At 48.9% G+C, this 26,735-nt stretch overlaps 1 protein-coding gene and 1 non-coding gene across 2 annotated transcripts; both read right to left on the bottom strand.

Annotated features, from left to right (window-relative positions):
- Window positions 1-26,735, bottom strand: NMUR1 (neuromedin U receptor 1). The gene is made up of 3 exons (XM_053390831.1): window positions 26,661-26,735; window positions 6,479-7,388; window positions 1-735 (listed from the first exon to the last, which is right to left on the bottom strand). The coding sequence occupies exons 1-3, from the start codon at window positions 26,673-26,675 to the stop codon at window positions 335-337; spliced, it is 1,326 nt and encodes a 441-aa protein (XP_053246806.1). The 5' UTR covers window positions 26,676-26,735; the 3' UTR covers window positions 1-334.
- Window positions 6,010-6,109, bottom strand: LOC128414982 (small nucleolar RNA SNORA13). Its single transcript, XR_008330786.1, has one exon. It is a non-coding gene; the product is annotated as a small nucleolar RNA SNORA13 (small nucleolar RNA).

Raw genomic sequence — 26,735 nt, 5'->3', positions numbered from 1 at the left:
ATTTTGAAAAGCGCAAGCCGAATTAGGGAACCCGGAAACGAGGTTCCCCTTCACACTCACATCCACACACCCTTTGTGACGGTGACGGTTTTACAACGAGGGGCCGAGAAAGACATTCATGTGCGGCCCCTCACAAAAGAAAGCCCTCTGATCGTAACGCGGTTGAGTTCCTGAGGGCGAAGCAGCTGGGAATGGACGCGGGGCCAGGCAGGACCAGGCCCCCATCCCAACGCATTATTTTACACAGTACCGCCAAGCGCTGGCGGTGCCTCGCAGCCCAGGCGGAAAGCTCCGTCCTCCTAAGACATGTGCGGCTGGACTCGCGGCTTCCTCCTCAGAGGAAAGGGCCCTCGCACTCCTCCGCCTCATCCCTCTCCGGGTCGGCCTCGTAGTCCTCCAGGTCGGACAGCGGTTGCCCGTCGCCTCCTCCAACGTGCTCGGAGACGGTGCTGCGCATGGTGACGCGAGTGCTGCTGGGCGAGTGCTTGCGCGAGCCCAGCTTCTGGAAGCGCCGGCGGCACATCACGTCCTTGAACATCTCCCGGAAGCGGGTGGACATCAGGTTGTAGAGGATGGGGTTGGCGGCCGAGCTCAGGTAGAAGAAGACGCCCGAGATGATGTGCACGTACTGGAACATCCCCAGCATCTGGTCGGTCCAGTGGGTCACGAAGCTCCAGACCAGGCGGTCGGTGTGGAAGGGAGCCCAGCAGATCCCAAAGACGACCACCAGCGCGACTGAGGGGCAGAGAGAAGATTGTGAGAGAGGAGAACACCTGTCCTCGCGGTGGCCGACCGGGTGTCTCCTGTGGGAAACCGGCAAGCGGCATTCAAACACAAGACCTCTCCCCCATGCTTTTCAACATCTACATGCAGCCGCTGGGAGAGATCATCAGGGGGTTTAGGCTGGGTGTCCACCAATACGCAGATGATACCCAGCTCTACCTCTCTTTCAAATCAGAGCCAGTGAAGGCAGTGAAGGTCCTGTGTGAGTGTCTGGAGGCGGCTGGAGGATCGATGGCAGCTAACAGATTGAGGTTGAATCCTGACAAGACAGAAGTACTGTTTTTGGGGGACAGGAGGCGGGCAGGTGTGGGGGACTCCCTGGTCCTGAATGGGGCAACTGTGCCCCTGAAGGACCAGGTGCGCAGCCTGGGAGTCATTTTGGACTCACAGCTGTCCATGGAGGTGAAGGTCTATTCTGTGTCCAGGGCAGCTGCCTACCAGCTCCATCTGGTACACAAGATGAGACCCTCCCTGCCCGCTGTCTGTCTCGCCAGAGTGGTGCATGCTCTGGTTATATCCCGCTTGGACTACTGCAATGCACTCTACGTGGGGCTACCTTTGAAGGTGACCCAGAAACAACTACAACTAATCCAGAATGCGGCAGCTAGACTGGTGACTGGGAGCGGCCGCCGAGACCATATACCACCGGTCCGGAAAGATCTACACTGGCTCCCAGTATGTTTCCGAGCAATTCAAAGTGTTGGTGTTGACCTTTAAAGCCCTAAATGGCCTCGGTCCAGTATACCTGAAGGAGCGTACCCACCCCCATCGTTCTGCCCGGACACTGAGGTCCAGCGCTGAGGGCCTTCTGGCGCTTCCCTCACTGTGAGTTCCAAGTTACAGGGAACCAGGCAGAGGGCCTTCTCGGTGGTGGCACCTGCCCTGTGGAACGCCCTCCCACCAGATGTCAAAGAGAGCAACAACTACCAGACTTTTAGAAGACATCTGAAGGCAGCCCTCTTTAGGGAAGCTTTTAATGTTTAATAGGTTATTATATTTTAGTGTTCTGTTTGATGTATTACTGTATTTTAATATTTTGTTGGAAGCCACCCAGAGTGGCTGGGGAAACCCAGCCAGATGGGTGGGGTATAAATAAATCATTATTATTATTATTATTATTATTAGACCGCTCTTTCACTGTGGAGCATCGCCATCATAGCTAATAGCCATCGAGAGCTTTCCCCTGTGGGAATTCATCTTAATCCTCTTTGAAAGCCATCGAGGAAATGGCGGTTAGGAACCAAAGGCCTCTTGGTGGTAGTAGCAAAGTACTGGAAAGTTCTGGAAGGAACGTGGTGTAAGAGAGCATGGCAGTTAGCTGTGGCAGAAAACCCAACAAATTAAAGCTTGTGAGGGGTTTGAAGCGAAAGGGCACATTTACAGAGGATCAGTATACCTTTACTGTGTATTTAGCTAAGGAGGACATGGAAAAACCTTCCCTCACACTGGGGAATATTCTGGCATATATAATTTTTAACTAGAATCTGTTTATTCATTTGGATTGGGCTGGAATCGCGTTGCTCCAAGGGGTGTTAGCCTCCGCTGTGACAGGGGGAAATTTAATGACAAAATCAGAGAGAGGCAGAGAATTCTCTACACTGATCAGCAACCAGGGGGTAAATGAACAGGAAAAGCTCTCCGCCCCCCCAAAAAAGCAATGGAGGTGAGGTGAGGTGGGGGAAGAAGGAAAGTATTCTGTCTTACATCCAGGACTTGGTTTCTCGCCAGCTTTCCTACATGTCGTCCTCCCCACAAATCCCACTGTTTCGCCTATGCTGAAATTAATGTTTAATTTAAACTATGCACCCAGGGCTTTTTTTCAGCAGGAACTCCCTTCCAACCCCACTGGCAGAGGAAGAGGAGTGCGGGGGGAGCGCACCGCCCCCGGCAGCGCGATCCCAGTGGGGTGCCATTACGGCTGCCCCCCCGCACTGGACGCCATGCCCCCTCAGGAGGCGCAATGCACACCCAGGGCACATGCCACACCCCTGTGGGCCGTGCGCCATGCCCCCGGGATGCGCTCCAGCCCCGTCCCCGCCTGCTCTCCGTCCCCCCAGTGCCAGAGCATGAAGCTCCGCCACTGTCCAACCCTTCTCAGGTAGGTGCCATTGTTGCTTTAAGAGAGCAAGGGTGGCATTCATGGTGAGTTCCAGCACCACGCATGCATGTGTTTGTTTGTGTGTGTGCACATTTACAAATGGTGTGTTTTAGCTGAAGTATAGTGGTACCTTGGTTCTCAAACACCTTAATAAATGTCTTTTTCAACACTTTTTTTTCAGTTTATTATAAATCCTTTCCCAGAAGTCTTTTACCTTGGGGCATGTCCACCACATGTGGTAAAAGGTTCCTTTCCCCCCCTTACATTTCCAGCATTTATTATCATGAGTATGATACATTTTTGCTAGCTTCACTTGTGTTAAGTACCATCTATACATCATTTTCACCAAATTTTATCTTAATACACTACATGCTGTAAATTTAATTCCTTTTTTCCACAACTTCTCCCAGTCTTCCATCATAATATTGTGCCAGTTCTCAAACGCCTTGCTACTCAAAATGCCTTGGTTCTCAAACGCTGAAAACCTGGAAATAAGTGTTCCAGTTATCAAACATTTTTCGGAAGCCGAACGACCAATGCGGCTGTCAGCTATTGTTTCCAGGGCGCTTGCACCAATCAGAAGCTGCGCCTTGGTTTTCAATCATTTCAGAAGTCAAACGGACCTCTGGAACGGATTACGTTCGGTGCTTTTGCTTTTGCTGTTTGTTTTGTTATTTGTTTTTGAGGCTTTTTCGGTTACTTTGTTTTCCTGACTGTGTGGAACCCAGTTCAGCTACTGATTGATTGTGTGGCTGCAGAAATGGATAAAAACCCCCATCCAAACAATGACTATCATCAGTGCAGGTAAGGAAAAAAAATAATTTTAATTTTTATCATCTACAATACTGTCTTATTTATTTTATAGTGCAGTACATTGATTATTGCTTTCATTTTATGGATCAATGGTCTCATTAGATAGTAAAATCCATGTTAAATTACTGTTTTAGGGGTTATTTTTAAAAGTCTGGAACGGATTAATCCGTTTTGCATTACTTTCTAAGGGAAAGTGCACCTTGGTTTTGGAACGCTTTGGTTTTGGAAGTGAATTCTGGAACGGATTAAGGCTGCATTTTAATGTTTTAATTGTTTTAATGTTGTATTTTAATCTTGTTTTTAAAGTTGTATTTCAATCAACTTGTTTTTATTATTGGTTGTTAGCCACCCTGAGCCCGGTCTTGGCTGGGGAGGGAGGGATATAAATAAATTTATTATTATTATTTGAGAACCATGGTACCGCTGTACAGAGAAGGTACATAACCAACTCCTGGCAGTATGACAGCTAAAGATAATACAGTGGTATCTCGGGTTAGGTCCGTTCTTAACCTAAAACTGTTCTTAACCTGAAGCACCACTTTAGCTAATGGGGCCTCCTGCTGCCACTGCGCTGCCGCAGCACGATTTCTGTTCTCATCCTGAAGCAAAGTTCTTTTTTTTTTTTTTAAATAATATTTATTAAGATTTTCAGAGATACAGAAAGAAAAAGAATAGAATACATTCAAAGCCTTCTTTTCAAACACCCTCTTTCCGGGACTCCCTCCTTCCCCCACCCCTACCATATTCCCCTATCATATTGTTGGCTCCACAAGTTCTCAGTTCTAATTAAAACTTAATTTGTTTAAACCATTATTCAAATTTAAATTTAAAATTATTCAGTCCTCACCAGTACCCTTAATAAAAGACAAGAGTTCTCTCCCCAGGGCCCACCCCCTTTCCATTCCACAATTTCCCCTTTTTTTTAGTGATAAAGACACCTCACACAATAAAGAAATAAGAAACAAGAAATAAAAAGTATAGTAAATGAAAAAAAGCCAATTCAAAAAATAGTTGACAAGCCTTTGGATTCTAGTTCTCCCCCCCCCCGTCCCCGGTTTAATTTCCCCCTGACCACTAATCCATATTGTCTGCCTGGAATTCTTAAAGTCCATAAATCACATTTTTCCCCCGATTCCTTGCTGGCTTTTTTCTTTTTATAATTATTTTTAAAGTTATTTTTAAACCATTTAATTTCCAATCTTTAATAAAGCTCCCCCCATTGTTCTTTCCAAGTTGTAGTCCAGTTTCCTCTTGTTCCGCTGCCAAAACGTTCTAATTCAGAAGTTTAGTAGGTCTGCAGGGATTATTGTTATTCAGGAACAAAAACATACGTTCAGTCCCTTCCTTTCTTCAATAGAAAATTCTATTGTTTAGCTAAACACCCTGTAGACACAATATTGTTTCCGTTTCGCAGCTTTCCCAGAAGATAACCAGTCCTGTAGAATTCCAATGGTATTTTTCCACTTACGACCTTCTTTGTAATGTCCCGAAACTCCTCTAGGGGGATTGTTGTAACTTTGTTTTCTCTAGTCCAAAAGTCCGATTGTTATCCATGTTTTCGCCATTTTATATCCAAGTTTTGACAAATTGTAACAAATTGTAGCAAAATTAACCAGCAAAGTCCTCATAATCAAGTCCTCTTTAAATTTCGGACTTTGACAGCTACTTTGACAGCTGTCAAAATCTCCTTCGCTTTTCGCCAGGCTCTCTCCTCAATCACCCCGGTTCCCAGGGGGGGGGTTACGTTTTCCTTCTCCCTCAATTCTTCCTCCAGCACAGTTCTTGTAGTTTCCCATCGTGGAATTCTTAGTTCTTATCAGCAATTCAATTCTTTTTGGACCTTGGTTTCCCAGTCCTTGTTTTGGAAGGTTTACAGTAGGGAGGGGGACTGACTTCCTTTTTGGATCCCCCCCCCGCTCGTATCAAATCCGAAAAAAAAATTCTTTTTTTCTCCTTTTAAACCCGGTTTCCAAATTACTCACGGGTTGTTGTTACAAATCCGAATTCTCAATGGAAGAAGTCAGCGCTCTCCGCCGGATGGCATGCGGCTTCGCTCGGCAGGGATAGCAGAGGACTCAAAGCACCACGCTTCTCCCCGGCACCCGATCCGTAGCCTTTAAAAAGGCTCCTTCACGAGTCGGGAGGGCGCTAGCAGTGCCAGCCGAGTCTCCATGTCCACGGCCTCCGTGGCCGTGGTTTTTAAGGGTCCCCGCGTCGCCGATGCGGTAGGACCCAGCCCCTGCCGAGCAGGCTCCGGGCGCCAACCCGGAAGAAGCAAAGTTCTTAACCTGAAGCACTATTTCTGGGTTAGCGGGGTCTGTAACCTGAAGCGTACATAACCCGAGGTACCACTGTATATGCCTTTTCTGACACCACATTCACTGGTGAAAGAAATGAATGGGCAACACAAAGGCAAAGACTGTAGCCCTACTCAAAACAAACAAACAAACAAATTTCTTTCCAGTAGCACCTTAAAGACCAACTAAGTTAGTTCTTGGTATGAGCTTTCGTGTGCATGCACACTTCTTCAGATACACTACCTGAAGAAGTGTATCTGAAGAAGTGTGCATGCACACGAAAGCTCATACCAAGAACTAACTTAGTTGGTCTTTAAGGTGCTACTGGAAAGAAATTTGTTTGTTTGTTTGTTTTGAGTATGGCAGACCAACACGGCTACCTTTCTGTAACTGTAGCCCTAGTTCTGGGAATAAGAAGAAAGCAAGTAACACCCCCCCCAATATTTTCCCCACAACCCCACGTGGCTCCTGGGCCCCCTTGACTCACACAGCATGTTGGTCACCTGCCTCCTGCGGACTTTCTTCTGCTGGAGGCGGATGTTGTGGTAGTCGCAGTTGCTGGCCGACTTGGCCTCCAGAGCCTCCAGCATCTTCTCCTTCCTGAGCTGAAGGCCAATGAGCAGGTACAAGACGCTGATGACGCCCATGGGCACGAAGAAGAAGATGATGGTGGTCACCTGGATGATGAGGTTGTACATCAAGCGGGACTTGACCAGGGTGCAGGTGGCCGAGTCAGGGACCACCCCCCGGGCGGGGACGTGGAGGGTCTGGATGCCGTGCAAGCTGGTGTTGGGGATGGAGCAGATGATGGACAGGACCCAGACGGTGATGATGACCCTCTTGGCGTGGTTCTTGGTCACCACGTACTTGGCCTTGAGAGGGTGCACCACGGCGATGTAGCGCTCCACGCTGAGGGCCGTCACGTTGAGGATGGAGGCGAAGCAGACGGCCTCGAAGAGCAGCGTCTTGAAGCAGCAGCCGCCTGCGCCCAGAAGGAACGGGTAGTTGCTCCACATCTCGTAGATCTCCAGCGGCATGCCCAGGAGGAGGACCAGCAGGTCCGAGACGGCCAGGCTGAAGAGGTAATAGTTGGTGGGCGTCCTCATGAATCGGTGCTGGATGATGACCAGGCAGGTCAGGGCGTTGCCCACGGCGCCCACCACGAAAATCAGGAGGTACGTGGTGCAGATGGGGACGAAGAACCCCGACCGGCGAGGCCCCAAGTACTTCAAGCGGAGCTCCTCTATGGTCATGTTCAGGTCTTCGGGGTCAAAGTAAGGCTCTTCTCGACTGCTGTCGTTGCACAGGTCCTTGTAGGTTGCTTGCTCCAGCAACTCCAGGATGGATAGCTTTAATTCCCAGTGGGAGCAGTTGACAGAGGGATACATGGCTCCAAGCTGGAAAAAGAGAGAAGAGGAGTTAAGAAGAGCCTGGCTGATGGATCAGGCCAAAGACCATTCTTATCCTGCCTCCTTATGAGGAACAGTTGAGTCAGTTGGCTATGCTTAACCTGCAAAAGAGGAGTAAAGTAAAGGTAAAGGAACCCCTGACCATTAAAGTCCAGTCGTGACCGACTCTGGGGTTGCGGCGCTCATCTCGCTTTATTGGCCAAGGGAGCCGGCGTTCAGCTTCCGGATCATGTGGCCAGCAGGAGAGCCAGTGTGGTGTAGTGGTTAAGAGCAGTGGACTCGTAATCTGGGGAACCGGGTTTGCGTCTCCGCTCCTCCACATGCAGCTGCTGGGTGACCTTGGGCCAGTCGCATTTCTTTGAAGTCTCTCAGCCCCACTCACCTCACAGAGTGTTTGTTTTGGGGGAGGAGAATGTTAGCCGCTTTGAGACTCCTTCTGGTAGTGATAAAGCGGGATATCAAATCCAAACTCTTCTTCTTCCGGACTAAGCCGCTTCTGGTGAACCAGAGCAGCGCACGGAAACGCCGTTTATCTTCCCGCCGGAGTGGTACCTATTTATCTACTTGCACTTTGATGTGCTTTCGAACTGCTAGGTTGGCAGGAGCAGGGACTGAGCAACGGGAGCCCACCCCATTGCGGGGATTCGAACCACCGACCTTCTGATTGGCAAGTCCTAGGCTCTGTGGTTTAACCCAAAGCACCACCCGCGTCCCTGCAAAAGAGGAGACTGACAGGAAATAAGATAGCCCCCTTCAAATATCTCAAGGGTTGTCACAGGGAAGATGGAGCATGCTTGTTTTCTCCTGCTCTGGAGGGTAGGACTCGAACCCATGGCTTCAAGTTAGAAGAAAGGAGATCCCAACTGTTATGTATTCAGTGGTCTGTGTTTGTCTGAGCTGGAGTCTGGACTAAGGATTCTGAGCTCCTGTGTTCTGATTCGATACATGATGTCCAATCACAGAACATTTCAGGATTTGGGCTTCTGCCATTGGCCCTTGGTCTCTTGAGTTGTGATTCGCAGCCTGGAAGTTTAGACAGCCAATCACGTTGGGAGTGGGAGTGGCCCAGGCTTCCAGGAATGTATATAAGCAATTGCTTTGCCCCTGTTTCCCAGTTATGTAGTTCAATAAAGGTTCTTGCTGTGTCTTGCCTTGTAGGAACCCACCTACACCAATTAAACATATGGAAAAAGTTTCTGATGGCAAAAGCTGTTTGACAGTGAAACAGTCTCCCTCGGAGGAGGTGGATTTTCCTTCCATGGAGGTTTTTAAGCAGAGGTTGGATGGTAATTTGCCAGGGATGCTTCAGCTGAGATTTCTGCATTGCAGGGGGTTGGACTAGATGACCCTTGGTGTCCCTTCCAATTCTAAAAAATTTTTTTCCTTCCAGTAGCACCTTAAAGACCAACTAAGTTAGTTCTTGGTATGAGCTTTCGTGTGCATGCACACTTCTTCAGATACCTTCCAATTCTATGATTCTTTAACTGTTCTCACGGCGGCTGGCCAGTTGCCTTTGGTATTCCCACAAGCAGGACCTTAAGTGCGACGGCACATTCTCCTCCTGTAATTCCCACTACCTCTCATGGCGAAATCCATAGCCTAGCAGCCATTGAGAGCCTAACCCTCCACAGATTCATCTAATCCTCTTCTGCAGCTGTCTAAGTTGGCAAACTGCTAGTGAAGTCTCTGCCTGTGGGGATCCTCTGGGGCAGGGGTGTCAAACGCAAATTCATCGGGGGCCGCATCAGCAGTTTGGTCACCCTCAAAGGGCCAGTTGTATCTATAGGACTCAATATGCGCTCAATATAAAAAAAAGTGGAGGTTTCCTGAATGCATGTAAAGTGGAGGTTTCCTGTGTAGAACGGCCGGCGCCGCTAGAGGGCAGACGTTCTCTGGCTTGTAGGCTGCTGCGCATGTGCTGAAGAGGCGGCTTTCTTGTGTCAAAAAAAAAAGGGGGGAGAATAAAAGGTGAAGGCTGGCAGCCGCTGGTGGCTACACGGGCCACATGACGAGGTCTGGCGGGCCGGATTCGGCCCGCGGGCCTTGTGTTTGACACCCGTGCTCTGGGGCTTAACCGGAATAAAATTTGCAAATGCTTAAGCCGAACAGAGTTGGAAGCATAATTACACAAACAATACAGTCGGCGCTCACAAAGAGATGAATGCGCAAGTAGTTTGTCTGAACATGAGTGACGCCGTCGATAAGTCCCTCAGAACACAAAGGGAAGACGACTAGGCAACGCATGCCTGCAAAAGCCACTGTCAGCCAGTCCAAAGGACCCTGTAATCCATCATGGTGCTGGATGAAGCTCCTTCTCTGCAAACGGCCCGAGTCCCAGAGCCACGGGATAAACACGCAGCGAGCAGCAAACTTTCTCAATTGCAGCTTGTGCAGGATGCTACCCTGCTATTTTGTATGGAATAACGTTGGGTGATAAACGACGAAGATTCCCCACCCCCTTGCTAATCAACTGTGCATATACATTAATTAATTTGCATTATACAAGATAGTTTGTTGTTGTTTAGTCGTTTAGTCGTGTCCAACTCTTCGTGACCCCCTGGACCAGAACACGCCAGGCACTCCTGTCTTCCACTGCCTCCCGCAGTTTGGTCAAACTCATGCTGGTAGCTTCAAGAACACTGTCCAACCATCTCGTCCTCTGTCGTCCCCTTCTCCTTGTGCCCTCCATCTTTCCCAACTTCAGGGTCTTTTCCAGGGAGTCTTCTCTTCTCATGAGGTGGCCAAAGTCTTGGAGCCTCAGCTTCACGATCTGTCCTTCCCGTGAGCACTCAGGGCTGATTTCCTTCAGAATGGAGAGGTTTGATCTTCTTGCAGTCCATGGGACTCTCAAGAGTCTCCTCCAGCACCAGAATTCAAAAGCATCCATTCTTCGGTGATCAGCCTTCTTTATGGTCCAGCTCTCACTTCCATACATCACTACTGGGAAAACCATGGCTTTAACTATATAGACCTTTGTCAGCAAGGTGGTGTCTCTGCTTTTTAAGATGCTGTCTAGGTTATACAAGCTGGTTAGAGACCATAAATATTATTCAGCTCTGCTGTAGAACAAGCTCCAGCCCCCATCCTTCTTGTCCTCCACTGAATGATTTTGCCCCTGCAGGGCTAACCCAGATTGTGTGCAGGGGCTGACATGAGCAAGAACAAAGAGCAGGATAAAGCCCCTGCCTTCTCACCACGTTTGACAGATAGGATGATTCAGTCATCAGCCCTGCTCCTGGCCTCCGCCCCTCCATGCTCCAGGCAGACTGTCTGCCCTTTTTATTAGTAAAATGCCACACACACATTACTGAATTAAATTTACATTTGTTCCTCTCCGTTCTTTTTCCAAAAGCAGAATCAGTTTTCAGAAACATTGGGAGGTGGGTTAGTGACGTTATTGGGTTCCTGCCAGTCGGAGCTGTACACAGCTGACTTTGGCCACAGATGCACAGAACTTCTTTTTTTCTTCTTCCTGCGAGAGGAGAAGAGTCACATTTAAACAACACAGTGAGCACACTCAGGCTCACTACGCCTATTGCACCCGTCCATTTACACTCTTAGTCCTCGGAGAGCTGCTTTATGGTATACCGACTCAGACTAATGGTCTATCTAGCTGAGCACAGCCCATGATGACTCGGAGGCATAAGGAATTGAACCCGGGGCTTTGCATTGCAGAGGGTTGGACTAGATGACCCCCGGGAACCCTCCCAACTCTACGATTCTATGATTCTGCATGGAGATCTTGTGCCCCACCCTCTAGGAACATGGGGAGCTGTTGCATGCAGGGAAGGGACTCTGTCATGAAACTAGCCCAAAATACCTGCAGGGTAGCAGGTTTGAGAAGGGAAGGATAAGCAGCAGCAGAGAAACAGAAAAACTGGCTGGTTGTTTCTGTGTGTGTGTGTGTGTGTGCTTGAGGACAGTGAGATGGCCTGGGAATCGGATTCAGAGGCTGAACCTGAGGAATCCCAGCCTGCACAGGAGTCCCCGCCTCCAAGGCCGGCTGAGCCGGGGCTGGGGCTTGAACCTGAAGGGCCCTCACCTGTGCTGGATCCTCAGGAGCAGACACCAGCTGAGTCTAATCTGGCTCCGGAGGTGATGGAGGACCCATTGCCTGCAGGTGCTCCACTCTCAGCCCCGTCAGAGGAAGCTAAGGTTGCTTCTGGGTCCGGTCACCCTCCAGCCTCTCCTGAGCTGCAGAGGCTCAGGGCAGAGAGGCGGAGGGAACTAAGTTCCCGCGGGAGGAGTGCTCACCTCCAGGCCAGGAGAGGCGAGTCACCTGTGGACCAGGGCCGCCCTATGCCTCAGAGGAGATAAAAACCAGCCAGTCCCAAGTTGCAGGAGCAACATTGGTGGTAACCTGTTCCTGCCAGCACCCTGTCCTGCTCTTCTGTCAGAGTTCCTGACCACACCCGACTCTTTGCCTTGGACCCCGCTTCAGCCTTGACGGACAGCCTCCATACCTCACCATCGACCTCAGACTGGACTCGGACCACGCCGCACAGTAACTCCCCGGGACCAGCACAGACAGGCTTTTATCACCAATTGCATTTCCAGTTGTTGGCATTTGATTTAATCGCTATGCCGAAATAGGTGGACAACCCCTGATATCAGAGATATTTCTCTCTCTCTCTATTAAAATGGTGGAGATGGGGGGTGAAATCCCCAAAAAGAATGTTACTTTTTTTTTCTGTATGCCACAACATCTGCGAGAATATTACTAGCGAAGAGTTGGAAGAAACAAGATTTACCAACTATCGAAGAATGGCAGATGAAGATGATGGACTATATGGAACTTGCCGAACTGACTGGGAGACTCTGAGACCAGAGAGAAGAGACGGTGGAAGAAGATTGGAAGAAGTTTAAAGAATATTTGAAAAAATATGTTAATATTTAAATCTTAGAATAGCTTTGGAACTGGATATAGGCTGTAGGGTCAGAAGTAGAAGATAGTCTATTTTAAAATGGTATTATTTGTAAGTGATAAAATATGAAGATTTTTATGGTAAAAGTAAGCGTGATAAAAAAAATGGTTAAAAATTATGATATATGTAAACTGCTAAAGATGAGGTAAAATGAAAATCAGATAGGGGGGACTTGGGGAAGCTCACCTAACAATGTTTAGAAAAAAATAAGGATAAGACAAGAATTTGTTTGTATTGTTTGTTTTTCTGTTTGTGTTGTTTAGTTGTGTCATGTTATAAAATGAATAAACATTTTTGGGGAAAAAATAAAATAAAATGGTGGAGAAGCATGTAAGCTTTTGAGTTGCGCGAACTGCTCGTTGTGTTGAAGCAAACAAAAGGTGCTCAGAAGGTGGCAAGCTCTCCTTCCTTGGAGATTTTAAAACAGAGGTTGGATTCTTCAGTTGCGATTCGCGCATTGCAGGGGGTTGGGCTGGATGACCCTCGGGTCCCGTCCAATTCCACGATTCTATGAATGCAGCCGAAGAGCAGCTGCGATGACAGCTTAAGAAAGATTACAACTGGCCTTGGATGCAGTTGATGGGGAGGGAGGGGGAAGCAAACTGAATAGCCCCCCTCAAAAGGCTTAAGAAAGGAGGTTACAGAGGCTCAACTTTGGAAATAAAGCCAAGGTATCACACAAGCTGGGACGCAGGTGGGGCTGTGGTGTAAACCACAGAGCCTAGGGCTTGCCGATCAGAAGGTCGGTGGTTCGAATCCCCGCGACGGGGTGAGCTCCCGTTGCTCGGTCCCTGCTCCTGCCCACCTAGCAGTGAAAGTAGAAAGATAGGTGCCGCTCCGGTGGGAAGGTAAACGGCGTTTCCGTGCACTGCTCTGGTTTGCCAGAAGCGGCTTAGTCCTGCTGGCCACATGACCCCCCCCGAAGCTGTACGCCGGCTCCCTCGGCCAATAAAGTGAGATGAGCGCTGCAACTGCAGAGTCGGTCACGACTGGACCTAATGGTCAGGTGTCCCTTTACCTTTACCTATCACACAAGCTAAAAATTGATGAGTTGGCCCGTGATGGTGGAAAAGGACATTGTGCTTTCTCTTCTTTATTTCTGCCTTCGGGAGAGTGATGTGTGTACATAGTTATGAGTTTGTGGGTGCCAGACTCCTCTAATTAATCCCTAGATCCAGCAAGTGTTAAAATCTATCCAATCAGGCCAAATTAGCTTCTGCTTCTTCTTCAAATATAGTTTTATTAAAATTTTTTAACATACAACAAAAAAACAGAAACAGAACAAGAAATAAGAAAGAAAGAAAATGAAGGAGATAGCAAATAAGCAAAGAGATATGAGTAAGAACAGTAAAGAGACAGAGATAGATAAGTAAAAGCGACTTTCCGCTATCCATTTGTCAGTTGTGCCTGCAAGAATTCCTCATAATGGAAAGAAGATAGCCATACCTTTTTAGAGAAACACACCGCGCTGAAAATAAATATCACCAAAATCGAGCAGCTACAAAGAAGCTCAAGTTTCCCTGGGGAAGTTTGAAAACTGCCACTTGAATTTTTTAATTAACCTCACTTTGGCATTCATCCAAACCCAACAGACTGCGGTTACTTGAGAAAAGTCAACTGCAAACTATAGCTTATGAATGAAACTGGCTGCTATCAAGCAAGCCGTAGTTAAGACTAATAGGCAGGGTCTCTTGGTCACACGACAGCATGACCAAAGGCTGCAAACTAAGAGCAATGCATAGGAGAGCTTTCTCCCATGCCTCAGATTTCTATCATCTTTATTGCTGACTTCAACCCAAAGACATTTAGTTAGAGGGTTGATAGACAGCATAAGGCAGTGAGAGATTTTACTTTCTTGGGTTCCATGATCACTGCAGATTGTGACAGCAGCCACGAAATTAAAATACGCCTGCTTCTTGGGAGAAAAGCAATGACAAACCTGGACAGCATCTTAAAAAGCAGAGACATCACCTTGCCAACAAAGGTCCATATAGTTAAAGCTATGGTTTTCCCAGTAGCAATGTATGGAAGTGAGAGCTGGACCATCAAGAAGGCTGATCGCCGAAGAATGGATGCTTTTGAATTATGGTGCTGGAGGAGACTCTTGAGAGTCCCATGGACTGGAAGAAGATCCAACCTCTCCATTCTGAAGGAAATCAGCCCTGAGTGCTCACTGGAAGGACAGATCCTGAAGCTGAGGCTCCAATACTTTGGCCACCTCACGAGAAGAGAAGACCCTGATGTTGGGAAAGATGGAGGGCACAAGGAGAAGGGGACGACAGAGGCCGAGATGGTTGGACAGTGTTCTCGAAGCTACAAACATGAGTCTGACCAAATTGCGGGAGGCAGTGGAAGTCAAGAGTGCCTGGCGTGCTCTAGTCCAGGGGGTCATGAAGAGTCGGACATAACTAAACAACAATAACAAGACAGCAGGAGGAGGCTGATGCTATTAGTTTGGCCTGCGCCAAGCTGGCACCCTCTGGTTTTGGACTGTGATGGTTGGGGTGGATGGGAACTATAGTCCACATCTGGTGGGCGCCCGGTGAGTGAAGGACATGACAGCTCACTGAAAGCCCTGGCACTTTTCTTTCGACTTGGCAAGTGATCCTGGCTGCCATCGTCTGCGTGCCTACCTGGGATCAAGCCCCGCTGAACGCAGCCTGGCTTCTCTGCAAGCAATCTCATGCACTCCCTGGCTGGGCAGAATCCAGGGGGACAGCAATAGACAGAGAAGCGTTAAATCATTTTCATGGCAGAGAGTGGACAGGCCAGAGGCCGCGGGGAAGACTGAACAAGCACCTGTCCGACACTTGAGATACCAGACTGGCTTAACTGATGGATTCACGAATGTGCCATTATCCGATTAAACGGGTTAAATGAAAATTCAAAATGGAGATGTAATGAATCGCAGCCGGTTGATTATAATCTCTCCAGAGCCTTGGCAGGTTGTCATTTTTTTCCATACTGACTTCTCAGTGTCTTTCCCCCGGGGCGAGAGATATATACATTTGGTAAAAGGGAGAGATGGGGCTCGCACAATGGGTGGATTTTCTGTGTCTTTGCCACAAGGTGAACTGGCACTCCGAAAACATTTCCTGTTTGCATGGTGGGCATTTTGCGATTTTTGGCATTCTGCCCTCTTTTTGAGGCATTGATTGATTGATTGAGTCCATTGATTGATTGAGTCCACTGCTGTCTCTTTTCCTTTGTAGTCATACGCCGTTCTTCACTTTGGAACGGGCGGCAGTATTTCTAAGCAAACCATAAGGTGACATAGCACACCCAAACCTTGCTTCGAAGTATACTTTTAGCTGGGTCTCCGTCATCAGGGAAATGGTTTATTAAAACATATAACAAAAAACAGAAACAGAACAAGAAATAAGGAAGAAAATGAAGAACACAGCAAATAAGCAAAGGGATAAAAATAAGAAAGAGACAGAGAAATATCAGTTTCTTATCTTCAGGGCCGTCTTTAGCAGATGCGGAGCCGGGGTGCAAATATCTGCCCAGTGCCCCCAAATGACCACGGCTGCGGGAGAGCAATCCCCGCGGAGGCTTGGGAAGGAAGCTGCGTGCCCGCCAGACATATACCGTATTTTTTGCTCTATAAGACTCACTTTTTCCCTCCTAAAAAATAAGGGGAAATGTGTGTGCATCTTATGGAGCGAATGCAGGCTGCACAGCTATCCCAGAAGCCAGAACAGCAAGAGGGATTGCTGTTTTCACTGCGCAGCGATCCCTCTTGCTGTTCTGGCTTCTGAGATTCAGAATATTTTTTTTCTTGTTTTCCTCCTCCAAAAACTATGTGCGTCTTGTGGTCTGGTGCATCTTATAGAGCGAAAAATACGATAGTTGGCGGGGCACAGCTGGCGGGTGTGCAGGGAAAGGGGAGGCCGCCGGCAAAGCCACACAGCTCCCCCAATCGCCGGGGCGCCCCTGAGAGGCCGGCGCCCTGGCGCAACGCACCACTAAGCCCTATGGGAAAGACAGCTCCGCTTATCTTTCCTGGAAAGATCTGGTCCCGGAACTCAACTCTGTTATGTATGCATCAGTACAATGATCTCTGCGGCTGCAGGGCAGACAAAACAATTTGCAAGCAGATGTCATGGATGATAGGAGTTGTAGTCAGAAATACCTGGAGGACAGGTGGATTGGGAGAAGGCTGGCTTAGTGGTGGAACATTTGCTTTGAATACAGAAGGTGGCAAGTTGTAACCCCAGGTAAGGCTGGAAGGATCTGCAAATTTCATTTCTCTCCGTTTCTCAATTTTTCTAGCCTTAAATTCAGTTCTCCAGAGTTGTTTTTTTGCAGCAATTTGCAATTTTTATTTATTTTTAAAAACCTCATGGATATTATTCCACTTTTAGGGCCGAATTCTCCTCAATAGACACATTTTTGCTTGCAGTCTTAACCAGCGTCCACACTCTTGCCAGCAATTGCTCCCAATACGATGATTTCTGTATGCTGCTTTCATATTGATTTTTTTGCACATTTTCCTCTGCTTATTGTTGATTTATTAATTTTATTATCTGCTGCCCTTCATCCGAGGACCAGAGGGCGACATACAGTATAAAAACACAAAAATACATATCATAATAACATTTTTGTAAGCGTTTGCTTGGCTGGAGAACAGTGTTGCAGATTTGGATAATTGTGAACTTGGAGGAGGGTGGGGCTTCAGTTCTTATATTGTTTCGGAACCTGGGAATTTAATAAATTCAACTTAAAATGTGAACTGAATTCAATTCCTCACCCCCAGAAAGACCCTTGTCTGAACCCTGGTATTTATATAGTACCCTCTCAAACCACCAGGGCTGCGTAAAGCACTTAAAAAGCCCTCAACAACTGCAGTTCTGGCTGGGCAATGACAGTCAAAGCAACAGACTCCCGTTTCAGGCAGACATAAGCCTCAAATCATCCTTTTTCTTAAACAGATATCACTGCTTGCAAGTCTTGAGAAGCTCCTCTGCCTGGGAAGGGAAGCTCCCGTGTTTAACTTGCGAAGTAGCATAGGGAAATGTTCCCTGATACCAAGATAAGGGATTCTATGGAATGCAGATAGAGAGAATTGATAAGAATAATGATCTGTTGTGACCTTGACGGAAGCCTAGACGAGCCTTCTTGTGTTTTGGCTCATTTTTCTCCTTTTTTCATCTTGTTTCATCTTTTTTTCTTTTCTTTTCTATTCCCCCCTCCTCCTTTTTTCCTTTTCCTTTTCCTTTTCCCTCTTTTCTTTCTCATAATAGCTTATGTTTTATACCATGTACTTTGATATTTTTTGTAGTTTTCTTTAGCTTTTTCCATTATTATTATTAAGGATTTTTCTTTTGTAATTTTGGTTGTTTATACTTATCTGTATTTGTTTAAAGCAAAATAAAAGTGTGTGTATGTGTGTGTGTGTGTGTGTGTGTATGTATATACACATACACAGTGGTACCTCGGGATGTGAACGGGATCCATTCCAGAGCCCCGTTCGCATCCCGAATGGAACGCAAGATGCGACGGCGCATCTGCGCGTGTCGCGTTTCACCGCTTCCGCGCATGCGCGTGACATCATTTTGAGCGTCTGTACATGCGCTAGCGGCGAAACCCGGAAATAACGCGCTCCATTACTTCCGGGTTGCCGCGGAGTGCAACTTGAATGCGCTCAACCCGAAGCACAACTCGAGGTATGACTCTCTGTGTGTGTGTGTGTGTGTGTATGTATATATACACATACAGTGGTACCTCGGGTTAAATACTTAATTCGTTCCGGAGGTCCGTTCTTAACCTGAAACTGTTCTTAACCTGAAGCACCACTTTAGCTAATGGGGCCTCCTGCTGCTGCTGCGCCGCCGGAACATGATTTCTGTTCTTATCCTGAAGCAAAGTTCTTAAACTGAAGCACTATTTCTATGTTAGCGGAGTATGTAACCTGAAGCATCTGTAACCTGAGGTACCACTGTATATATGTCGAAGTAGCAAAGCAAAGGGTTTCTGGGCGCCTGTAAGCTGTTGGTCTCATTGGTGATGCTGGCAGGGGGGTTAATTCTGGTGTAGGCCTTGCCCCAGAAAGCAGCAAGCGCAAGCATTTTCTGGGAATCCAAGACATGAAACAAGGCATGTTTAGGAACATAGGAAGCTGAATTTGACTGCCTTATGCAGCATATCAGACCATTGGGCCCATCTAGCTCAATAGTGCCTGCACAGACTGGCAGCAGCTTTCCAGGGTTTCCGGCAGGCGTCTCTCCTAGCCCTACCCAGAGATGCTGCCAGGAGCCTTCTTCAATCAAAGAAGCTGCTCTGCCACCAAGTTTTATGCAAGGGTTATAGGAAGAAGCAGGACAGACCAGACCGGTTCCCTGGGTCTACCTCTCGTATATGAAGGGGACCAACTGAGAGTATACAGACATACATATTGAAGCCAGCAGAGGTTTGGGTTTGTTTACAGATTTCGCAATGCTCCATATCCTCCTTCTTTAAAACATCCCTATTTAAAACAAGTCCTTCAACGCACCTGACAACCTCATCCATCAAAAGCCCAGCAGATTGCTTACCTGCTTCCCCATATCTGGCCAAACCACCCGCCTTCCTCCAACTGACAATTTAGCATTGATATTAATCACGCTTGTGTACATACCCGAAGCGCAAACTGAGTTACGGTCTTTCCATCCATCTGCGGAAATCTACCCTGTCAGAGAGCTGACAGGTTGTCTCATGGCAGAGAATTGCTTTCATTTGCCTGTCCACAAGCATTCATCAAGGCCTGGGTGGGGGGCGGAGGGGGGGCTATATCTTGGGTACCTAACTGCCTCCCCCCCTCACTGGCTGGCTGTGCAATATTCCAGCTGGGCATCGTGGAAAGTGCAGGGAGAGAGAGAGAGAAAAAAAAGAGAGAGAGAGAGAGAGGGTCCCGTCTTGACCGGCATCTCCTGGCTAAAGTCTTCCCCAGCCAACCTTCCTCTGCAATTGCGGGAGCAGAGATGCCATTCTTAAGAGGAAGGGAAATAAGTTCCAGGTATATCCCTTCTCCTTTTTACGTAAGAACATCAAAAAAGCATGCTGGATCAGGCCCAGGGACCCATCTAGTACAGCATCCTGAGGTTCTCACAGTGGCCAACCACATTAAGGTTACCAGATTTTGTTCAAAGAATCCGGGGACACTTTAAAAAAAAAAAAAAGAGAGAGAGAGAAAAGTTATTTTTTAAAAAATTAAGAAGTAATATCTTCTCTTCTGTGGTCTCCTCTGTCATGCAGCCTTTCTCTGGGCTTCTCTCTTGGAGCACTAGTCACCATGGAGTAGGCTCGGGTCGGGCCTGGGCTTGGCCACATATCCATGCTCTCCTGATGCTCTCCTCCTCAGCGGCGCGGCAAGGTTGGGGCTCCCCTCTTTTTCCTCCTTCCTCTTTCTCTCTCTTTCTGCTATTCTCCTCCTTCTCCCTGCATCGGCTCCGGGGTTTTCCTGGCCCCGGAGCGCCACTGGGCAGTCAGCTCTCGCTTCCGGCTCAATTTGGGTCATGGGGGGTGTCAGCGGTTCCCCCAGTTGACGCGCCGGGTGTCCTCAGTTCCCCCTTGGCAGTGGCAGCGGCAGTCTTAGCAGCCTGGAGCCAGCCTGGTAGCGCAATTGGCTCTGGCTGGCTTCAGGAGCTGTTCGCTGCCTTGGCGCCCACCATTTTGCCTCTCCAGAAGTCCCCATATGAGGTGTCTTGTGCCGTTGAACCAATCACACAACATTTATTCCCTACTAATAAATCTACACTTTTAAAAAAAGTTTTAAAATGCTTTACTTACAAAGTTCTAAAGGTCAGGTTCATACATTTATCTATGCAACAGCAAGTAAACATAGGCAGAAATATTGGGATACAATATAGATTGAAATAGTTCTAAGCATGCGGTTCAAGCTTGTAGCGAACAACTTCAGGCACACCTTATCTTGGTGAGTTATAAATCTATACTTAAAATATAAATCCGGGGACATTCCGGGGATGGATTTTGTCCGGGGACAGATTTGTAAATCTGGGGACCGTCCCTGGGAAACGGGGACGTCTGGTAACCATAAACCAGATGCCTAAATGGGAAACCTTGCAAGCAGGATTCGAACACAGGAGCAACTGTCCCCTCCCAGAGGGGAAGGGTTAAAGTCTCACTAACATATAGCTTTTCCTTTTGGGGTTTTGAAACAACACCCACCCACCCAGAAAAAAATAAAAATGGCTCAGATGTTGTTTTGGTTTAAAAGAACCGAATGTCTGGACCGGCTGCCAAAATGTATGCTCAAAAGACAGAATCCTGGAGAAGCTGCCAGAACTTTTCAGAGCAAAAGCATCGCGAGGGCTTAGCGAGTCAGCTTGAGCTGCAGAAATATTTTACAAGATATAAAATGCTGTACGTAAATAAATGAAATCAAACTGTGCTGCTCGCGCCTTTGCAGGCGCAAAGGAGCTGGGTTTGCGATCTTAGCCGGAGAGCGCCCCGTTTTCCCTGTTGCCGCCTAGAGAGATGATGGGGTGCCCTAGATGTCCCCCCAAAACAGTGCCTGCCGACTCCCATGCACAGCTCCCCACCCAGCCTGGGCTCAACTCGGTGACAGAAGAGGAGAGATTTCCTTATTTGCCCCTGTTCCACCAGCCTTTGGCTCCTGGCGCACACGATGCTCTGAGTCAGAGCCAGCCTAACTCAGCCCAATGACATTCAGAATCAAGAAATTGTAGAGTTGGAAGGGACCCCGGGGGTCATCTAGTCCAACCCCGATTTGCAGGAATCATAGCTGAAGTATCCCTGACAGGTGGCCACCCAACCTCTGTTTAAAAACCTCCAGTGAAGGAGAGTCTACCACCTCTAAGGGAATCCTTCCGAGCACAATTCAAAGTGTTGGTGCTGACCTTGAAAGCCCTAAACAGCTTTGGTCCAGTGTACCTGAAGGAGCGTCTCCACCCCCATTGTCCAGCCTGGACACTGAGGTCCAGCTCCGAGGGCCTTTTGGTGATTCCCTCCCTGCGAGAAGTGAGGTTACAGGAAACCAGGCAGAGGGCCTTCTCGGTGGTGGCGCCTGCCCTGTGGAACGCCCTCCCAGCAGATGTCAAGGAAATAAACAACTATTTTACTTTTAAAAGACAACTGAAGGCGGCCCTGTTTAGGGAAGTTTTTAATGTCTGATGCTGTATTTTTTTAATATTCGGTTGGAAGCCACCCAGAGTGGCTGTGGAAACCCAGCCAGATGGGTGGGGTATAAATAATAAATTATTATTATTATTATTATTATTATTATTATTATTATTATTATTATTAAACTGTGGCATCCAGAACTGGACCCTGGACTCCAGGTGTGGTCTGACCAAGGCAGAAGAGAGCAACACTCTTGTCTCCCTTGATTTGGACCCTATACTGCTGTTGATGCAGCCTAGGATCGCATTAGCCTTTTTTGCTGCTGCATCACACTGTTGACGGTTCTCTCCCCACTTTCCCTGGAGATGCCAGGCATGGAACTAGTCCTGAGGTTTTTGCATGCACAGCCTCTGCCCTGGCTCTGAGATATAGCCCTTCCCTTCCTCAGATGCCTTTTGAAGGCAGAAACGGGCAATTCCGACCTCCCCTGCGGTTCTGCTTCTCTTCCCCATTTTGCAGCGATCTGCTCCTCATGCAGAGTGTCAGCAAACAGAGCAATGGCTTGGCTTTGCCCTCCTTCACTCCGACAAGCCACCTCTCTCCCTTTCCTCGCAAGTATGTAATTGCTCTAAACTTGCCTCAATCCCAACAGCAGGGGACACAGAGACTCCACAAAACGCATTGTTTATTAAAAAGACACACACACACACACAAACAGAACACAAGTGTTGGAAAGGAGGGGAGCGGCAGATAACTTTCTGAGATTTTCTTCGTATTCTAAAATTAAGCGTGGTTTGAAGGCAGGACATTACTACTGGCCTGGGAAAATGGTGATGGGGAGAAATAGTTATGCAGAATTGGCATGGACTTTTTTCGATTAAAGGGCTCCACAAGCACACCCCCCCCCCCAAGTTTAAGCAGCAGGGCAGGTGAGCACTCAGCTTCTGAAAAAATAATGACAGATTACAGGCAAAAGGGCACCATAGCCCTACACACTGATATGCATTTTATAGAATACATACATGACCCTATCGGAAAAAGGATGCTATGTTAGATGGGCCTGTTAAACAGCCTTGCACATTTTCCTCTCGCCGCTCCCTCTTCCCAAACATTTCAGTTCTTCCTCCTGCTGCTCCGGAGGGCAGGACCAGAACCAGTGGATTCAAATGAGATTCCGACTTAAGATGGGGAAGAACTTCCTGGCAGTAAGAGCTGTTCAGCAGTGGAACAGACTCCCAGAATGTGGTGGGCTCTCTTTCCTTGGAGGTTTCTAAGCAGAGGTCGAGGGGCCGCCTGCCAGGGACTCCTCTAGCTGTGATTTCTGCATTGCAGAGGGTTGGGCTGGATGACCCCTGGGGTCCCTTCCAACTCTGCAATTCTACGATTCTAGGAAACCAATCTTCCCCCAGCTCTGCATCCCAAGACAGCCAACGAGATCGGCACCCAAGCCGTTGTCCACTTGCCAGGCAGGGAACTGCATTGCTTTCGATGGGCTGTGCATTTTGGATGGCATTTGCAGTTCCCTGTCTACGTTTTCAGCACAACCCGTCGCTAATAAATACATTTTTACGGCATGGATTGAGGAATATATGTGGTCCCCCTCCTCTGTTTCCTCTGACGCTCTGCTAAAGCTTACTTAGACAAACTTATTCAGTTAAACCAAACTAAGACAAGTCTTATGCTCCTTATGGTGCTGGAGGAGACTCTTGAGAGTCCCATGGACTGCAAGAAGATCAAACCTATCCATTCTGAAGGAAATCAGCCCTGAGTGCTCACTGGAAGGACAGATCCTGAAGCTGAGGCTCCAAGACTTTGGCCACCTCATGAGAAGAGAAGACTCCCTGGAAAAGACCCTGATGTTGGGAAAGATGGAGGGCACAAGGAGAAGGGGACGACAGAGGACGAGATGGTGGGACAGTGTTCTTGAAGCTACCAGCATGAGTCTGACCAAACTGCGGGAGGCAGTGGAAGACAGGAGTGCCTGGCGTGCTCTGGTCCAGGGGGTCACGAAGAGTCGGACACGGCTAAACAGCAACAACAACAAGCCAAGTCTCCCATTATCTGCATAATGCTAAGCCTACTATAAGAACACAAGGATTTCCCTGCTGGGTCAGAGCAAAGGACCATCTCACGGGGGCAAAACAGATGCTTTTGGGAAGCCCCTTTCCCTCCATTGAAAAAGCAGGGCAAGAAAGGCAAGAGCCCAGCAATATCTCCCCCTGCAGGTATACTGCACCTGAACTGGAGGCTCCATAGAGCCATTGTGACAAATATACAGGGAGAGACCCACGAATTTGCCACATCCCTCTTTTAAACCCCGGCTTTAAGCCGTTTAAAACTCTCACCCCTTTGTCGAGTGTTTTACTCTAAGCGTATTAGATATGAGTGGCCGTTAAATATTATTATTAAGCAACAGGAAGCTACGGACTGTTTTCTCTCGTACTGTTCCGTTATCAGCGTTGCAACATCACCGGCGGAGCGCTCAGAGCAGGAGTCCAGGACTCCACTTTGCAGAAGCAACAGGAGGTCTGCGAACGCAGCATCCCACATTCCAGAGCAAGTGAAATAACACAAAAGACCATTTAAAGGGGGGGGGCACGTTTACCGTAAGACCATTAAGTCCAAATGTCCCTATGTTCACTGCTGAGCATTGCACACACCTAAATCGCATTTTGAGCCCTGTGCTGATTTTCTATGAAAAGGAATGTTGTTTTTGCAGCCCCCCCACCCTCCTGCTTGCAAATTCTTTCCCCAGCCATTGATCTGTGCCAGCTGCTTCCAACTTACCGAGTATTGAAGGAAAGGGACTCTGCACACGCTCAGGGGCGCTGTCTTCTATTCCCAATTCACACATTTCCCAGCAATCCCCCCTCCCGCATCGGAAGCAGATTCTAATGGCACCATATCAAAGCCTTACCTGTGTGTCCTGCCGCAGGTGGTCAAGAGCTCAGGAGATGTCCAGAGAACGCACAATGGGGGGGGTTTCCTTTCCCCCCAGCCCAGACACACACCCCTGGGATGGGGAACCAGCTCTTCAAGCAGCCCGCACTCTCCCCACAGCTCTGGGGCTGGCATGGGCAGGAGCACTCAGCGCAACTGAAGTGCAATTCCATGCACGCCGACTCAGAAGCGAAGCCAGCTCAGCTTTCACGCGCATTATGTGGGTGGCGGGTGCTCAGGGCTTCCCCCGCCTCCCCGAAGGCGTTTTGTCACGCTGCAGGCGGAGGGGGGGGTGCCCCACCCAACGGCCCTTGCAATGTTGCAGAGGCTGCGCTGGTTGCAAGGGGGGGCGCCTCTAAACATCACCCCCCCAACACTGCCATGCCATCCGGAATCAGGCACCCCAAGGAGATATTTCCGGGGCACTGAGCCGAGTCAGAGGACCGGTGCAACATAGTGGGGGAGACCCAGGTTCGAATCTCCCCACAGCCACGGAAATCGCTTTTGTGACCTGGCTCCAGCCTCTCTCCCTGAGCCTTCCTCGCAAGCTTGTGGGGAAGGTACAGCGGCGAGGCACAAACACGACCGCCAGCTCTTTGTAGAGAAGGTGTGCTATAAATACCAGGGCGGTGGACTCCCCCTTCCTTGGAGGTTTTTATGCAGAGATTGGGCGGCCACCAGCCAGGGATTTCTCAGTTGTGATTCCTGCATCAAAGGGGGTTGAGCTAGATGACCCCTGGGGTCCCTGCCGGTCTCCTTAGTCACTTGGTGCATTTTGGATATAAATTTTCAGGCTTTCTGAACAGCCAAGGCAAAACTGATCTGCGCTCAGGCTGTGAGCCGGGTGTTTGAGAACAAGACAGGCGGACGCATCGTTGCCTCATCCTTCCTAAGTCCCCTGGTTGCAGTTCCCTCCGTCCCACCAACCATGGCTAAAAGACGAGGCCAAGGCAGAAACTTGCAGGCATCTCCATCCATACGGATAAACGGCAGGTTTCGGATGGCTTTCAGAGGGACCCTGTAAGCAGCAGCAGGAAGAGGGGAAATGGCGCAGAAGAGACCTGTACGTTATTTTCAGCCAGATCCATTGAGCCACCCAGCCCAATGCTGTCAACTCTGGCTGGCAGCAGCTCTCAAGAGTTCCAGACAGGGGGCGTCTCCTAACCCTACTGGAAGGTGCTGCCTTGGGACTGAATCTGGAACCTTCTGCATGCAGAGCAGGTGTTCTACTCCTGAGCCACGACCTTTCTGTAGCCCAAAGCCTATTTCAGGAAGCTAGAAAGCTGAGCATCAGGTCCATCTAGTTCAATACTGTCTACATGGACTGGCAGCAGCTCCCCAGAGTTTCAAGCAGGCGACGCTCCCTGCCCGATTTATTGCCTTGATTTCAAACCTTTCCCTCCATGGAGCTTGAGGTGGCCTACAAAGCTCTCCCCCTCCTCATTTAATCCCCCTCAACAGCCCTGCGAGGTGAGTGAAGCTGAGGGGCAGTGACTAGCCAGTGAGTTGGGAATTTGAACCTTGGTCTCCTGGGTACTAATCCAACACTCTCTAACCACTGCACCACACAGCCCTGCCTGGAGATGCTGCCAGGGATCGAACATGGGACCTTCTGGATGCAAAGCAGGTGTGCTACCTCTGAGTCCCTGACCGCCCCTAAGAAGACCCCCATTTCTGACCATCTGGACCTATTTAGTATTGCAACAAACAATCTTTTGCTGCCCCCAATGTCCAAAGGCAGCTCCCAGGAATCTACTTCCTCACCCTCTCTGTCTGCCTAGTCTCTCCCGGTCCTCCTTCTATCCAGCCACCACCCCCATCTCCCTCCCAACTGTCGATCCGCTCACCAATTTGCTCCCTAACTCCTCATCACCTCCACTTGCAGCCGGGGTTGGACTAGATGACCCGTGGTGTCCCTTGCACCTCGACCTTCTGCTTTCTTCATCGGATGAACAGGCTTTTGCGCCTCCACCGGGCTTACTCACCCCGCGCCCCAAAACCACTGGGCAAAGCTGAAAGAGAAGCGCCTCTAAGCATGTGCAGAGTGCATGCCGCCTTCCTCTTGGCAATTCCAGAATAACCACCATTTAGGATTCACGGGCAGGGCTTTCGGGAGCGCCCGTCGAGTCCCCAGAGCCCAAACCCACTCGCCCGACTCTCTCTCTCCTAACCGCCCCTCGCCCCGATCCCTCCCCGCTGTCCCCGCGCCCCTTCCCGCGAGCAAGGCAGGCTGGCAGGCACGTCCGTCCGTCCGCCTCGACGGCTGCCGGGACGCTTCCCCTGCAGCCAGCCCGAGAGGGACCGTGCTCACCTCGGCTCCGTCCATCGCCCAGTCCGCCCGCCCGTCTCCTGCCGCCGCCGCCGCCGCTGCATCTTCGCCCGGTGC

Source organism: Podarcis raffonei, chromosome 5 (genome assembly GCF_027172205.1).
Source record: "Podarcis raffonei isolate rPodRaf1 chromosome 5, rPodRaf1.pri, whole genome shotgun sequence".
Classification (NCBI taxonomy): Eukaryota; Metazoa; Chordata; class Lepidosauria; order Squamata; family Lacertidae; genus Podarcis; species Podarcis raffonei.
Note: the sequence above shows the minus strand (reverse complement) of the source record. Positions and strands in the feature narration are given on the sequence as shown.